We start from the raw sequence: 16,534 nt of genomic DNA, 5'->3' as shown, positions 1-16,534 counted from the left end.
AAGCTGTATACCGTTGCTGGAGCGTCATTTTCAATTATTTTCGCAAGTCTCTAGTCTTAAATTATTTGGCCAATCAGAGCTGTATAAACTCTTGTGTGTACTTTTAAGAATTTGCCATTCGCGTTGTTCAGTCACCGGTAACCAATTCAATTTCAGGATATCAAGCGTTGTTGCATATTTACCATTGACAAAGCTTGCAGCTGCCTTTTGCTGTTAATCATTCCACTAACGAGTGATGAAGAATGTCATTATAATGTAATTTCAATAGAACAAGTGCTTGGGCAAGGTTTTTCCTAATATGGAAAGGCAAAAGACTTTTAACTTTGCGAAGCATTGCTAGTGCAGCGTAACAAGAGGTATAAATGTACTTAACGTTGCTTCCCATTTCAGATGTTGATTAATATACGTTCCCAAGCGTTTAGCACTTGGAACACGCTCACTATTCTCGTTATTGACTGTGATCTTCTTATTTAAGTCTTCTAGGGCACTGGCAGATGACAAATGTTTTGTAGACAGGACCATCATTTTGGTTGTTTATGGATTAATTACTAAATTTGCATTGCCAGGCCACTTCTCAGGTTTATAACTTTCGAGGTTTGATAGTTGGCAGTGCACTTATAATGTTGCACCATCCGCGTATTGGTGATATTGAATGTTAACGTGGGCGTGGAGATCTGCAACATAGAGGTTGAATATTAAAGGTCCCATAGAGCAAGTTTCAATCGACCGTCGTAAAACCAAAACTAAAGTAATTACTTTGGCCAATCGAAAAGGACGGAGACAATGCAGTGAACCAATCAAAAGTATAAGTAATTACACGTAGCCGACACAAAGCGTGGGAAAATGTGCACGCACGAGCCACAATTGGTTTTCGTTTCACTTCTGATTGGTTGTAAAAATGGCGCGAGAACTTTGAACCAATCACTGATTTAAGTAAATGCAAAACCAAAGCAATTCGCTAATTACTTTCGACTCTAAATTGAAAACCGCTGTAATCATGGTAGGCAACGCCTTTGATTACGATAAGTAAAAACAGCTAGCGAAACAGATATTGAAGAGAAGTACAAGGACCAACACATAGAGTCATTCTAGTGGTTGTAGTCCCTACACCGTTTGGAGAGATTCGGTTGTGTTGACGTGCGTAGGGCAAATGAGACCATTGTGAGAGAAATGCATCCGATCCCCACGGTACCGGTTGAAGAGGTTCTCCGGCCAAAACATGAACCAAAGTAATCTTCTAAATTAGAGCTTAAATGGGTACACCACCAGTCGGAACTCAGGGAAAATTTATGCGGTATTACAGCATTCATGACACATGCGGGCCCCATATCGTTATAAGAGATTGGTATAACATCTGCCCCTAAGATCTATCCACATTCTGTAAAACAACAAACCCTTCAAGGCTGTGAAGGCGTGCATAACTTTTTAGATGACATTCATTCTTCGCGCAAGGAATGACCAGCAAGACAACAAGAGGGCTTGAAAAGTTAGTAGAAAGATTGCACTCCCAGAGTGCAGAGAGGTTTGAACCCGGATAAGTGCAGGATCAAGATGCCCAACTAGAGTTCATCCTTTTGTCAGCTCATGGCATTGGACAAACAGGCAAAGCTTAAGCAGTAGTCAATACCAGAGAACCCGACTCTGTAGAAGAACGAAGGAGTCAGTGGATAAATCGTCCTCATCATTTACATTGCCTTGCTGTGGACGGCCCAAGTGAAAGTAGGAATTCTCTAATTGTGATTTAATGTTTTTTTTTTTTTGACTTCGGTATCTTAAAGATATTTTGTGCCGATACTTAATGATGCTCCACATACTAATATAGACATTTTTAAAACATTTATTATTATTTACTTATTTGTTTATTTTTTGCACCGCACATTTACCTGATTGTTCATAGAAACACACACATTTACGGTAACTTAAAATTAGTTAACATAATTTCTGAACTGGAAGCAAAGATTGTTCATTTGGCCTTTTTCATGACCATATAAGCACTGATGAAATCCAACCCATGATCCCCAGGGCGCTTGGCGACGTCGTTTTCGTACCGTTTGAAAAGCTCATCGACAATCTTCTCCTTTTCTTCGTTTGACCTTGAATCAGAAAGGCCTGGAAAAAAAAAGACAAAAAAGAGAGACAACATACGGGAGTTATAAGGAGAGAGCTTTAGAGGAGCAAATGTCTCAAACACAGATCATTCGCCTCTTGTTACTGCTGTTACAAGACAAACAGCTACAAAACATTTCCAAGTTCTGTTTTAGTACTACATTTGCAATATCTACCATAATTGCCTAAATGGAAATGTTTTGAAACGGTTGCTTATAAAATACAATACACGCTTAATTGACTGCTCCCCATAGGAGCTTTTCAGGGCCAATGAAACAACGAACGACGGAACAGAACAACAACAACAACAACAGCTGTTAAGAATCCCGACTGGCCGGAGGCAAACCAGTTGTCTATTTACAAGTGCAGCTGGGAAGTTGAACCAGGGACTACCAGGATCAAATTCAACGAGTGGTCAGAACGGGTCTTGAACCCGGGATCTCCGGATCTCAAGGCAAGCGCCCTAACCACTAGGCCACACTGCCTCCTTAGATCTAAATTCCATAAATCAGGGATGAAATCACAAACTCCTTTTCTCCTTGAACTGGAGTGCTCTTGTCTTAGATAAAAGAACGTGAATTTTACATTGTATAGTATGGAGCTTGAAGCAAGTACCACGACGAAGATACCTGAAAATATAACTTGTCGTTATCTTGATAATTTAAAAGATTGTATAATTTAAGGTCATTTGACTTTGAAAATGAGTAAAAACTGTCCATCACATGAATTGGTATAAACAGTATGATAACTGAAATTTATCCCTCTCAGAGCGTGCTCTCGTCCTTTACAGAACCGCCTATTATTTTGGTTATTTTACGTCGTGTTTAGGTAGATAACAAAAGAATGCACCAAAATGTAAAGGTGGGAAGACACGAGGGGTCATGTTGCAGCAACCGAAAAAAAAAATTGTGTAGGGCACTCTGAGGCGACATGTAGCAGGGACAAAATCACAACATGTGCACACACATGAAAATGTTACGGGTACGTGTTTCAGGGATATGTCGCAGCGACATGTCCCCTCTTGTGAACTGGTACTTTTATAATTGTGTAAAACCAATTTGGGGGTGATTTTGTCCCCGCTACGTGTCTCATGAAGTTCAACAAGTTGAACTCCATGGGACACGTCGCTGCAACATATTGCTGCAACACATCCCTGAGACATGTACCCGCAACATTTTCATGTGTGTGCAAATGCTGTGATTTTGTCCCTGCTACATGTCCCCGCTACACGACCCTAATGCATGTCACCTCAGTGTGTACTACACACCTTTTTGTCGCTGGAACATGTCGCTGGATCATGTCCCTGCAACATGACCCCTCCTGTCTGCCCACCTTAAACCGCTCGTGCAGAGCGCGGAAATTCTTGTTTATTCCTGATGACAATTGTTTTGTCCTGGTGTCGTGCTCGTGACTTGAGAGCCACCTTCCTGGTTTCGTAGCATTGGAAACCAAATGATCAAAATGTTAGCTGTGCCCTACCTTCCATAAAAGTAGCATTACTCCAACGTCTTATATTTGGGACATAAGACTGTGCATACTCCTTCGGATCACCACCTTCCCTCAGCCATTTCGCCTTGAGAGGGCATGGAATCATTTTGATTTCCATGGAAACCAGTGACAGACCAGCCTTTCGAACAGGTGAATCCACGCAATCAAATGGCTTTTTGAATTCCTCCAAGGTGCGAATGCGAAATGAAAAAAAGGTATTATCGTATTCTTCCTACAAAAGTGTAAAAACAAAAAAAACATGACAAAGCTTGTAAAGCTAAAACAAAATTCAGAAAAGATTGCAGGGAGAAGCTAGCCCGTGACTAAGAGCGAACAAGAGCCTTACAATCCATTCAGTAGAGCTCAGGGCTTAATGATGTTCTTAAGCCCATATAAATTTGAATGCTTGTAAAGTGCTTAAAGTCAAGTGAAGTATTTTTTGACCCATGGCCTTCTCTCGTATTCTTAACGATAGGTGTGTATAGAGTTTTAAAGGTTGACATCTTTTCTGGGGCTCGAAACAGTTTCCTTTGGCTCGCAGACACTACAAGAAAACTCTGCTGTGTGTCATCCCCCGTTTCTTTTGGTCACGTGGTCGGCGAAACGAAAGGCTCTGGTCGCACCTAAGAATTCAATTTTTTTCATTGGCTGATTAAAATTGTATGCGCAGAACAAATTACAAGTCCAAGCACTACGCATTACATTTTAATTCCGGCCCATATGGTGGGAACAAATGGGACGCGGCAAGCCCTTGTTGGCGCACTTCTCAAAAGATTAAATAAAAACTTTAAAAAAAAGGCGACTACACTGAAAAAGGAGTACACGTTGCCGCGAAATCAATAGAGAACTTAAGCAACGACGAGGGCGACGGCAACGAGAACGTCATCTCAAAATATAAATTCGCGTTATTGTAATCATTTCGTGACTATTTTAACCTTTCTAATAGGACAAGAGTGTGGTAGTTCCTCAAGAATGACACTGGTCAGAGCGGTGCTTATTTTGAGGCAGAAAATTTATCCTCTGACCTCAAGTACTGACGTCTTTGATAAAACCTCAAATTTGGCTATTTCACGTTGTTGTTCTGCAGACGACGGCAAATTACAAAATTACAAAATTACAAATTACTATTAAAATAGTGTTAACTTGTGAGCATCGTTACAAGCTTGTTGCATGTAAATTATAAAGAAAATCTAACGACCAGATTTTCTGCAAATGAACAAAACCGATTTTAAAGACTTGTTTATATTTTTTCATGTTGCCATGGAAACGGCATATACGTCAGCTTAACTATGAAAAAACCGAAGTTTAGAGAAAAAGGTAAATAAAAATTAGGTATCAAAAACTGTGTTCAGCCACCTTAAGTTCCCTATTGCATCGCCTGCAACGAGATCATTCTCGATCGTAACCATGCATCCTGTTTTGTTGTTTGGTAACCGACAACCGCAATCAACGCCTTTGAAACACTTCTTAGGAATGATCCACTGAGGAAGCATCCATCTCTCCTCTTACTCATGGTTATTGAAACTTTAAAGAAGTGTGCATGTCCCGCCGGATATCCGAGATTTACGGACATCCGATATTGGTTGCGACCAGAGCCTTCGTTTCGCCGACGACTTGGCCAAAAGAAACGGAGAGCTCTGGGGACGAAAATGCTGTGTTTCTAGCATGAGGATAAACGTATGCGTGTGTGAGCGTACCATGTGCATAGGTTAGGCTGGAGAAGGAGGGGGGAGGGGGTTAACATGTGATTTTTAACTCTTACTGACGGGTATGCCATTCCTGTACGGCTTTGTTGTTGTTTGAGACATGGATCTCGTGGCACCGTTTTCCCTTCATTTCGTTCCCATTGCGGATCAAGAAATATTGTTTTTGATGTAATAACGACAACAGCGCATGGCGTACACGTTCCAGTCGTGTTCATACGATACCGGCACGAGTTAATGAGCCAGAATATAATCATCGGTATGGTACATGGGAGAGTTCGTTCTGGTGAGTCTGGTTTTGGTTAGACATCGCATGTAAACGACCTGGAGCCAGGAAAGCGAACCGGGTTGAAGTCGCCGTCCCGTTTGTCTGTGTAGACTTCCTTGAAGGGAGAACACACGTGTTCAATGCACGTTGTTTTCATTGGAGCCAACTTTAAAGTAAAAAATCTACAAGAACCCATGCCAATTATGGAGTGAGGCCGGTTACCTGAGTGATTAAGCCTTCAGCCACTAAGCCTTTCCAGAGATCCCTCAACAGAGCAAAGCATGAAACTGGGGTTGTCTTCGTTACTCCTACCAATTGGCCTTCCTCGTCTATGGCTATCTCAATATGTACCCTTGTGCTCCCTTAAATTAAAACACACATTCACACAAGTTACACTCATCCAGCCTGAACAAACAAAAACAGACTGCGAGCAGTCCCTTCATAAATCAGTCGAGCGGCCCGCTTTTCTGAGGCAGTCGTGTTTTGTTACGCAAACAAATAAAATGACTCTATCCGATCGTGGTAATAGTTCCTCGTTGCAGCGTCACCGAAGGCCAGATATCTATGGCCTTCGAGAAGAAACCACAAGTATTGAGTCATTATTTCTGCAGAACAAGCTCTGTCTTCTGACTTCAGACTTTATGATTGACGAGTGACCGTTCTAAACAAGAATTTGACCTTGATATTTTGTGGACGAACATCACACCGTCGAAACTTGCCAAAACACTGCAACATTCAATTTAACATTTAACATTTAAAATCTGAGGCCTCTCTCTGCTTACCTTTTCTACCGCTCTTTATACCGGGCTTCTTTGGAGTGTCACTCATTAAATTCAAAGTAAATGTATCAGTTTTCTTCGGTTTCCTTTCCGAATAGTTGATTGGATTCGACATGCACATTTATAAATATTCCATATACACGGCGTTACTGAAGTTATTTTGAGTGTTTAGCTACATTAGCAATAAAAAGGCGGAACCAACTGTCATATCACTTTCACTAATTAGATTAACAGATTTGGTCATTCGGAACGCGTCGGTTACTGCAACGGGTGCAGTCCCTTCTTACACTTCTCTTTCCAAGCCTCCCTCGGTCATTTTATTGTTTTGCGTGACAACACACGACTGCCTCAGAAAAGCGGGCCGCTCGACTGATTTATAAAGCGACTAAAACAAAAATTATCTTAGTAACAATAGTGAACTAACAAGCATTGTTACGACTAAAAAAAGGTGAAACATCTTGATAGCATTGGATCGTCCGGAAAAATGCAGTCAGCGACAAAATCACTTACACCGTTAACACCACACTTTCACAAGACGCTTTTGCGAAGGTTGTCCTTACATTGTGGAGCAGAGCTGGGCTTGACATGGGCGTAGCCAGGATTTTTCAAAGGGGGGGTCACACTCCGTCAAACAGAGGGTACTCGCGTTTGCGCAACCTGAATATTGTAGGTTGTTTGAGTAAAAAACGGCTTACAAAGGGGAAGTCACGGGCACCCCAGGACCCCCCCTGGCTACGCCCTTGCTCGATTCCCAGACTCGGTGTAATATCAGGGTTGACTTTGTTAGTTGTCTAATAATCATAGCAATAATTAATCCATCAATCAATCAATCATCAATCAATCAATTCTTTACCCACATAGCGTCCTAGGAGCTTAAAAAAAGCTCGTTCAAAATACGTATGCGCATAATAATAATAATAATAATAATAATAATAATAATAATAATAAGAAGAAGAAGAAGAAGAAGAAGAAGAAGAAGAAGAAGAAGAAGAAGGAGAATTTTGCGTGAGATTAGACAATGTAATAAAATCTGAGGAGTGTATTGAGAAGAATCTAAGAATAGGATCAGGAAAATAACATGGAGACTTAAAAGATGTATTGGCAATTTATTAGAGAACATGGAGAGGACGTGGAAAAACAACTAACGTGGAGTTGGTTAGCCAAATCTGGTCTAAAACCCAGCACTGAAACATTGATATTTGCAGCACAGGAACAAGCCCTCAGGACAAACTATGTCAAATTTCATCTTGATAAAACAGCTGGATCGCCGCCATACAGAGCGTGTAGACAAAAAGGGGAAACTATTTCTCAGCTGATTAGCGAATGTTGTAAGCTTGCTCGGAGGAAATACAAAGGAAGACATGATAACGTAGCTCGAATAAATCATTGGAAATTATGTAGAAAACATGACCTTGAAAGTGCTGACAAATGGCACGAACCAGCCACAAACCACTAACCACCAAGTGTGTCAGAAAGTAACACATACAAAATATTGTGGGATTTTAATATCCAACGTGATCACCACATAAAAGACCTTATTTGATTCTAATAGATAAAGTAAAGAGAACGACACTAGTAAAGTAAATAGAGCGATACCAGGTGATAATAGATTTGGAGAGCAAGAACTGGAAAAGATCACAAAATACCAAGATCTAAAGAGGGAAATCATCAGAGTGTGGGCCTTAAAAAAAGTCGAAGTTGTACCAGTATTTATTGGCGCATTGGCGACTGTATCAAGAAAACTGAAGGGATTTTTAGAAAAGATTGATATAGTAATAACGGTGGAAACAAGTGAGCGAGAAGAATCAGAAACGTGTCAGATGTGAATGAGGCGTAGGACCTTAGATTACAGGGGTAGCAAGTTGTTTCTAGGCCCAACCCAGCATATGTAAGCTGTATGGAAAGGTAAATCATTATCATCATCATCATCATCATCATCAGAAGAAGAAGAAGAAGAAGAAGAAGCGTTTAAGGCTGAATAGCTCGTGGGGTCGTGCACAAATCAAATGAAATCAAATGAAGTCAAATTAATACATATGACAACATTGGTTGATTTTCAAGGAGAGGGCAAAACCGCGGTACCAGAACAAAAAACCTCTCGGAACAGAGTAGAGAACCAACAACGTCAACACCCATCTGATGCGAAGTCTGGGAATCGAACACGGGCCATATTGATGGGGGGCGGGTGATCTCACCACGGCGCAATCCCTGTTCCCTGTCTATCTGCTTCAAAAGGTTTTGCCCTGATTATCAGGTTTCCCCTTTCCTTATATTAAAAAAAAAAAATAATAATGTTTGGTTTGATTCCTATGTACAGTGTCTCCAATTAGTGTCCCAGATTGAAGACTTCACACTTAAAGGAAGTTCATTATTGGTGACCATTTTTAGACAATAGTCTTTCTCAGGGCTAAACTCAACCGGTGGTTCGAATTCCATCAAGGTAGAACTTTTGAGGCTGCTCTGATTTTAGAAAGGCTTACGGCACAGTGGTCATAAGGAAAGTTCCAGGACAAAGAAGCAAATGCCACATTTCACAGGTGAACTAAACCAATCCCTTACTCTTTAAATGGAATAATTAATCTCTGAAGACGTATTTGTATTCTAGGCCCCAGGCCGTCTCAATTTTCATGTATCAATTTCAAGTCCTCGGTAGCCTAGCTGTCATTTATTGGTCAGGTCATTGGGCACGCAACTATAAATTTTGCCTAGCTTATAGTCTTCATCAACCACTTAAACTCACACATAAAGTAATTGCATTTGGTTTCCCAACGGGCCCTCGATCACATCAAGAATCTTTAGAATATAGTCATTTTTCAAAAGGGAGATCGCATTCCTTTTTTTGTAACAATGAAAAAGGGAATGCGACTTGATCTTTTTTACTTCTTCTAAGTCACTGAAGCATCACACACTGATTATTTACCCGGCGACATCTCCTTGGTTCTTTGCAGCATCAGTAACTCCCAGTCATCCGCAGCTTGTTTCTTTAGCTTCTCAGCAGTCTCTTTGTCTTCGACGAACATGTGGCAGAATGCTCCTTTTACGTCACGTGGCTTGTCACGCAACCAGTGCATAGCAGTTGAGGAAAATCCCAGCTGGACTGAGTTAGAAGGTAGACACTGGCTGTAAAAGCTTGTACCACAGGCCGTGGCGAAAACATTGGAAAAGTCAAGAAAATAGCTTTTTGGACCTGGCATCAAATCTGCAAAGGAGTAACCTCTTACTAACCAATCGCGAGGGCCGTATTGAGGAACGTTGGCCTGACGTCGTGGGCGAGGGCCAATAGGAATAGGGAGTTTAAGCACCCGCCGTTTTGAGCCGCGGACGGCAACCGGAAATGAACATTTCGCATGCCAGGACAGTAGTGTCTCCCAGATTTTTAACCTAATCATCTCCAATGGAGGAAAGATACTTAGCAATATAAAGGTGGTAGTGACAAGACAGGTTAAAATTGAAAACAGCTCACTTCCGGTTGCCTTCCGAGGCGCATGCTTAAACTCCCTAATATTCCTCAGTACGGTCCCGAGCAAGTGAGTTTAGTAAGTTTCTCATTATATGGCATCGTTTCTTTGGGCTATCCGACACTTCTCCGTTTGGTGAATGTTCGTAATCTTCGTCTTCCACCAACGAACTTTGAACAGTAACCTAACTAAATTCCGCTTACTGTTGAGATGAAAAATTAAATTCCGCTTCTAAGACTTTTTGTGTATCCCGACCAATAACCAGCCAATCAGAGTATCCCATTTAGGCTCAGAATTGCTTGCTATATAATAAATAACGTTTTAACCGTGAGATTATCTTTGTACTCTTGCAGAAGTAAAAACAATTGCGATTGTTTCGTGGATCTAATTATGTATGAATTGATGGGAAGGATTGACTCAAGACGCTTGAGTTTTTCTTGACTGCAGGCTAAGCCACGAGCCAATTTACTAAAGACAACGCTAATTAACAATTATTGCATGAGCCCGCTTTGGATACGAGATGGTAAATAGTCAACGAGGCGCGTAGTGCCGAGTTGGCCATTACCAATCTTGTATCCAACAAAGGTCTCATGGAATAATTGTTTTATTAAATTCTCAGCCTTCGGTTTTGCTAAACCGGAAAGTGATGTAACATCCGGGCGTCAAAAATGCTATGCTGAGTGACACTTGCCGCATTCATTTCCATAAAAGGTCAAACGCAGGTATAATGGCTGATACCCGAGATCCAGTGAACAAATGAAAAAGCTAGAATTGCATTATCCGAGGTTTAGAATTTAATAATCAGAATTAGCCAAACGGCCTGGATTTAGCATCGAATACTAAACTAAATGTAGTCTAACAATAATTACACAGAAGATGTCAAGGAAATGCATAGCCCAAGAACAAACAAAATCTTGAGCAACTGAGGGTTTGGCTATTTCCCTTTAATTTCCGTTTTTCCCACAGTACCACTAAAATCACTTAAGTGATAGTTATTAAGAAATCCTGGGAAAAGGAGAATATTGAACCTCGCCAAGCGATGTACACTTGCCGTGCAAACGTAGGAACAAGGACTTGAAATCATTGACAGGTTGATCCTCATAAACCACTTGAATTGGTAGACTGTCTCCATGAATCTTTCTAAGCTCTTCAACGCATGCGTACATGAGTGGCATAGACGTTCCACCGTCTGCGCAGCCGTAGTCAACAATGGTGAAGACAGATCCAGGCTCCACGGTGGTCGATCTAATGGCGTCCAACATGAGAGGCGCGGATATCATAATCGTATTTGAGCAAATTTCAGCATTGTTTGAGTAGTAACCAGATCCATCTTTGCCATATGGGATATGACTGTGAGGGGACTGAAATGGTTACAAGAAAAAGACGATGTTATCTCTCACACGGGAAATCCTTGGCTTTACACCCAAAACACAGTCAAGATTTCTGGAGGTATATTAATCAACTCAGAAAAAGCGATGCTGTCGAAGAGGAAACCTCTGTTTCGTCAGAAGATTGGATATGTCATTATCAGAAATTATTATATGATAACCAGGAACCGCACACCACTTCGGACTTTTCAAATGAAGATATTGACTTGGAAAACGAAAATTCACCGAATAACGACATTTTAGGACAAGCTATTACGACCAACGAAATCCATGAACAAATATCAAAACTCAAGTTGAAGGGAGCTTCGGGTATGGATTGTATCCTTAATGAAATGATTAAACACGGACGCTATTATCTAATGCCTTCATTAGAAAAACTGTTCAATGATATACTAGACAGTGGAACATTCCCAACCCATTGGAACATAGGTGTTATAAAACCGATATATAAAAGAAAGGGTGATAAGCGATCTCCAGCAAATTATAGAGGAATCACATTGACGAGCTGTTTAGGAAAACTATTTACATCAATCTTACAATCCAGGCTGAACAAGTTTATCGAACATAACATTCTCAATCCAGAACAGTTTGGATTTCGCCCAAATTCCCGAACAACAGACAGTTTATTTATCCTACAGCAACTCATTAATAAGCATACAAAATTAACAACATAAGAAACTTTGTGTTGGCTTCATCGATTATGAAAATGCGTTTGATAGCGTGTTGGAGTCCGGGCTGATATATAAACTCTACCAGTATGGAGTTAAAGGCAAATTCTTTGAAGTCATTAAATCCATGTACTCATCGATTAAAAGTTGCGTCACAACTGATGAAAGCTCTATCACAGAAATGTTCTCATGCAACAAAGGAATAAGGCAAGGTGATGGCTTAAGTCCAGTTTTATTTTCATTATTTATGAATAACTTACCGCAATACTTTAGGGACAACCATTGTCCAGGAGTAATGATTGGAAGCCATTCTCTAAATTGCCTCATGTATGCTGATGATTTGTTAGTTTTAAGTCCCTCTCCAGAAGGACTACAGAAATCGATTAACGTTATTAAAAAGCACGCAGAGGAATGGAAGCTCAAGGTGAATACCAACAAATCAAAAATCATCATTTTTAGTCGAAACGGTCAAACCAAAAACAATGAAAATCTACAATATGGTTCAGAAACATTACCTATCGTCGACAAACAAACATATTTGGGGATAGAAATGACCTCATCTGGTCGCTATACCTACGCAAGAGACATCCTTAGCAAAAACGCTTCTAAAGTTCTTGCGACAGTGAAACGATTGTTCTCCAATTCGGATACGACCACACAATTACAATTAAGAATAAGCTTTTTGATGCCCTTGTCAAACCTATACTACTATATGGATGCGAAATATGGGGACCGGAGCTATTATCATATAAGACCCATTTTGACAAAAGCACTATTGAACAAGTCCATATCAAGTTCTGTAAACAAACACTAAATACCCCATGGTACACAGAGAGCATTGCCTGTAGGGCAGAACTTGGACGGTACCCTTTAAGTAAAGAATTAAAAGCTTCAATATTTAGTTACTCGCTTAGATTACAGCATAAAACAGCCAATCCTCTATTAAAGGAAGCATTTCATCACGCAAAAAGTCGCAGACGATTTTTTGATGTATTAAATAATGACGAAACTATACGAATGCACTCTACAAGCAACACATCAAGCCAACTACACATCAAGAATGCTCGTTCCTCCATAAAAAAACAGTTTCAAAAGGAGTACATTCGAAATTGGCTGAAGGCTCGCAACAACACTTCCGAAGGCTCTAGAGAGAAATTTACACACAAAGAAGTCAAATTCGATTATCAATTGGAAGACTATCTCAAAACTATCAGAAACCCAGCAAATAGAATAAGTATGACAAAATTGCGTCTGGGGGTTCATAGCTTGCGAATACAGACTGGGAAATACGAAAATAGAGGTGCACCAATCCCAGTAGATGGAAGAACGTGTCTAGTCTGCAATAGAGGCTATATAGAAGACGAGCGGCACTTCTTGATGTATTTATTGCCCAGGGTACGATAACATTAGAAATGAGCTCCATTCTCTCCTTTCAACACACGATGTTTTCAAAAGCCTTAATGATGAGGATAAGATACGGTATTTACTTACCCTAGAAACGAAACCACCTCAAAGATAGTAGATAAATACACATATTTAATGTTTCAGAAGAGAAAAGACATCCTAAATGCAAAATAATTAAAAATAATTTTATACCAATTGTATTACAAGTAATTGTATGATCTTTAAGTTAATTAGTTATTCTAGTAGATATTATCACCTTTATTGTAACGAGACCGATACCTCCCTTTGGAGAGTAAGGCGCAGTAAAGATTTACTGTTACTGTTACTCACTCACTCACTCACTCACTCGCTATCTCACGCATTGACCATTTCTCATTGCAAAAAAATAAACCATTTCTTTTGAGCATTTGTGCTGCATAATCTTATTATTTTATTCTCACCCTTTTGCGATAAAAAGCCATCAAATATGTATGTTGCAATAACTTTATGTACTTACATACGCTTCTTTATCTGCTGCCATTTTCTATCTTCGGTATTTACCTCCTTGTCGAAATTGTCTGTAATACAAAGAAAAAACAGTAGTTAATGTCGATAGATAGCAAGAGAAACAGGTATGGAAAGGGGAGTGACTTGGATAACACTACTATTATCTCTTTATTTTCAGATGTCCACGTGTAATCCTCACTTTCGTGCTATCTTACATGATGTATTGTTTACTAGTTTTAGAAAATTTATAGATCGAGTTGATAAGCGGCAGTTGCACAAAAATACGAAGTCTTTCCATTTTTATTTCCTCAGTGTTTGAGTATAATTAAACTGTTAAAATTGTCAGCTGTGTCTTGCGGAGTCTCTCGAGATTTTCGACGGGTTATGGGCCCAGACGAACAAGCGCGAAGAAGAGAAATTACGTCGTCGCATTGCCACTTTGAACTCTCAGTAACCTGACCTCTGAAAGTTTATAGTATCACAAGAAATTTGCATTGGAAATATGACAAGTGAATTGAGAACCGTTACGATAGTTCCACTGAATGGGAAAAAAAACTATCCTAAAATGCAAAGCGCAGTGCAGAATGGTAATGATGAGAGACGAACTCAGGGATATCCTGAGTGGAAAAGAGGATGCCCCCCTATGAGGAAGAAGCTGCGAAATATTGAAAGTTCATGGCTAGAAGAGATCGCGCTCTGGTTACTGTAGTGTTGTCAATAGATCCATCATTATGTTGTTTGATTAGAGACCCAGACGATCCCTTCCCTGCATAGGAGAAACTTTCTGATCAGTTTCAGAAGAAACCATGGGCCAACAAGCTATTGTAGCCTTGCGTCGTAAACTATACTCGTTGGGGTTAAAGAAAGGGAACTCGGTACAAAGGCATCTAAGGGCAATGATCGAGATTTTTGATGCCCTAGGTTTACGGTTACATCAGATGGATGTGACCACTACATTCTTAAATGGAAATCGACGGGAGGAGGTGTACTGTATATGAAAACGACGGAGGGTTTTGAGGTTAACGGCAAAGAAGAGTTAGTGTGCAAACTGAATCGAAGTATCTGTAGCCTCAAGCAGTCTCCAAGATGCTGGAATACTGTGCTGGACAACAAGCTGAAGAAGATGGGATTATCCTTGTGCATGTTGACGATTTACTACCAGTCTGTAAGATTGAGAAGCGAATGGCAGAAATCAAGGAAGAACTTGCCAAACAGTTTGTAATGAAGGATGTGGGCGAGGCTCATCATTTCTTGGGTGTCAAAATCATTCAAAACTTGAATGATGGAGAAGTGTGGATAGGCTACCCAGCATTCACGAGAAGTGTTCTGAAGAGGTTTGATGTGGAGACCTCCACACCAGTCACAATGCCAGTCGACTTGGGTTCGAAATTAGTCAAAGCTGTAGACGACAGGGAGGAGCTGAAATCAAGCAAAGTACGAGTCCGTCATCGGAAGCCTGCAATTTTATCAACTAGAACAAGGCCAGAGATTACTCACGCTGTGACTAATGTTGCGAGATTCTGCTCAGAGCCCACAAATCAGCACTGGACAGCAGTTAAACAGATCATGCGATATCTCAATGGAGGGCTGCTCTACAGCAGAGAAGAGATGAAAGGCTGCGTGGGTTACTCCGATACAGACTGGGCTGGATGATCGCAAGTCTACCTCTGGTTACGTTTTTTAGACGGGAGGAGCAGCAGTCAGTTGAAGAGGTAAGAAACAGTCAAGTTTCGCTCTGTCAACCGCTTAAAATGAATACATGGCATTGGCAAGCGCATCTCAACAAGCAGTTTGGATGAGACAACTTCTATCAGACCTAGGAATCAAGCACACTGCAGCAACCTTGGTATTCCAGGATAACCAATCTGCTATTTGCATGTCCAAGAATCTACAGTTTCATAGACGCACAAAACATGTCTCATTACAGCAGATATCAGGAAAATTTGGTTTTATCAAACGTGTTGATAAAGGTCGAATTACCACCGTGAACGATTTGGAAAGATGACGTTTCGAGCATTAGCTCGAAACGCCGTTTCGTTAGCCTGAAAGGCCGAGACGCCGACGTTTTGAGCGTTAGCCCTTCGCTCTGACGAAGGGCTAATGCTCGAAACGTCAGCTTTCCAAATCGTTCACGGTGGTAATTTGACCTTTATCAACACGTTTTATAAAACCAACTTTTCCTGTTTCACTCTTCCACTGACGCAGCACAATGTTTACGAGCCAAGTGGCCCATCAGAGCGGGAGCTTATCTCGGTTTCTGTGGCATGAAGCGACTAGGAGTATTTTTTTACTCCCCATGGATGGGATCCCAGTCCATCGCAGGGTTACCCCGAGCATTTCTCCCATTTATACACCTGGGTGGAGAGAGGCACCGTGGGAGTTAAGTGTCCTTCCCAAGAACACAACACAATGTCCCCGGCCAGGACCCGAAACCGAACCACTCGATCCGGAGTCGAGCACACCAACCATGAGGCCACCGTGTTTCTTTAGAAAGTAGAAATTTGTTTACATCAAGTATCACTTGGTTCGTGAGCGAGTCACTAAGCGTAATACTGAATTGAAATATTGCAGAAGTGAGGACATGGTTGCTGACTTACTTAAGGCCTCTATCTCGCGAAGTTCACAAAACTTCGAATGTGGCTGGAGTTCGTCCAAGGAAAGAACAATCTACTGGCGAGTGAGAAGAAGTGATGGGACCTTACACTCTTAGCACATTGTTGTAGACCGTTCAGACTGTTCCGATATTAATATTTTTGGGGGAAGAGAAAAACAACTTGTTATTTTTA

General features: G+C 40.8%; 1 protein-coding gene across 2 annotated transcripts in view; it reads right to left on the bottom strand.

Annotated features, from left to right (window-relative positions):
* Positions 1–1,821: 1,821 nt before the first annotated feature.
* LOC137982528 (uncharacterized) overlaps positions 1,822–16,534 on the bottom strand; it is a 19,950-nt gene continuing 5,237 nt past the window's right edge. Inside the window, exons 1-7 of one of the 2 annotated variants that reach the window (XM_068829639.1) lie at positions 16,346–16,501; positions 13,759–13,819; positions 10,854–11,163; positions 9,265–9,543; positions 5,788–5,927; positions 3,586–3,826; positions 1,822–2,109 (exon numbers count right to left, since the gene is read on the bottom strand). In XM_068829639.1, the coding sequence (XP_068685740.1) occupies positions 1,964–2,109; positions 3,586–3,826; positions 5,788–5,927; positions 9,265–9,543; positions 10,854–11,163; positions 13,759–13,782 (1,140 nt within the window). In that variant the 5' untranslated portion in view covers positions 13,783–13,819; positions 16,346–16,501 and the 3' untranslated portion in view covers positions 1,822–1,963. Of the gene's footprint in view, positions 2,110–3,585; positions 3,827–5,787; positions 5,928–9,264; positions 9,544–10,853; positions 11,164–13,758; positions 13,820–16,345; positions 16,502–16,534 lie in introns of those variants that run through there. The other variant, XM_068829638.1, reaches the window with a different exon arrangement.

The sequence above is a fragment of the Montipora foliosa genome, chromosome 13, assembly GCF_036669935.1.
Source record: "Montipora foliosa isolate CH-2021 chromosome 13, ASM3666993v2, whole genome shotgun sequence".
NCBI classification, from domain to species: domain Eukaryota; kingdom Metazoa; phylum Cnidaria; class Anthozoa; order Scleractinia; family Acroporidae; genus Montipora; species Montipora foliosa.
Note: the sequence above shows the minus strand (reverse complement) of the source record. Positions and strands in the feature narration are given on the sequence as shown.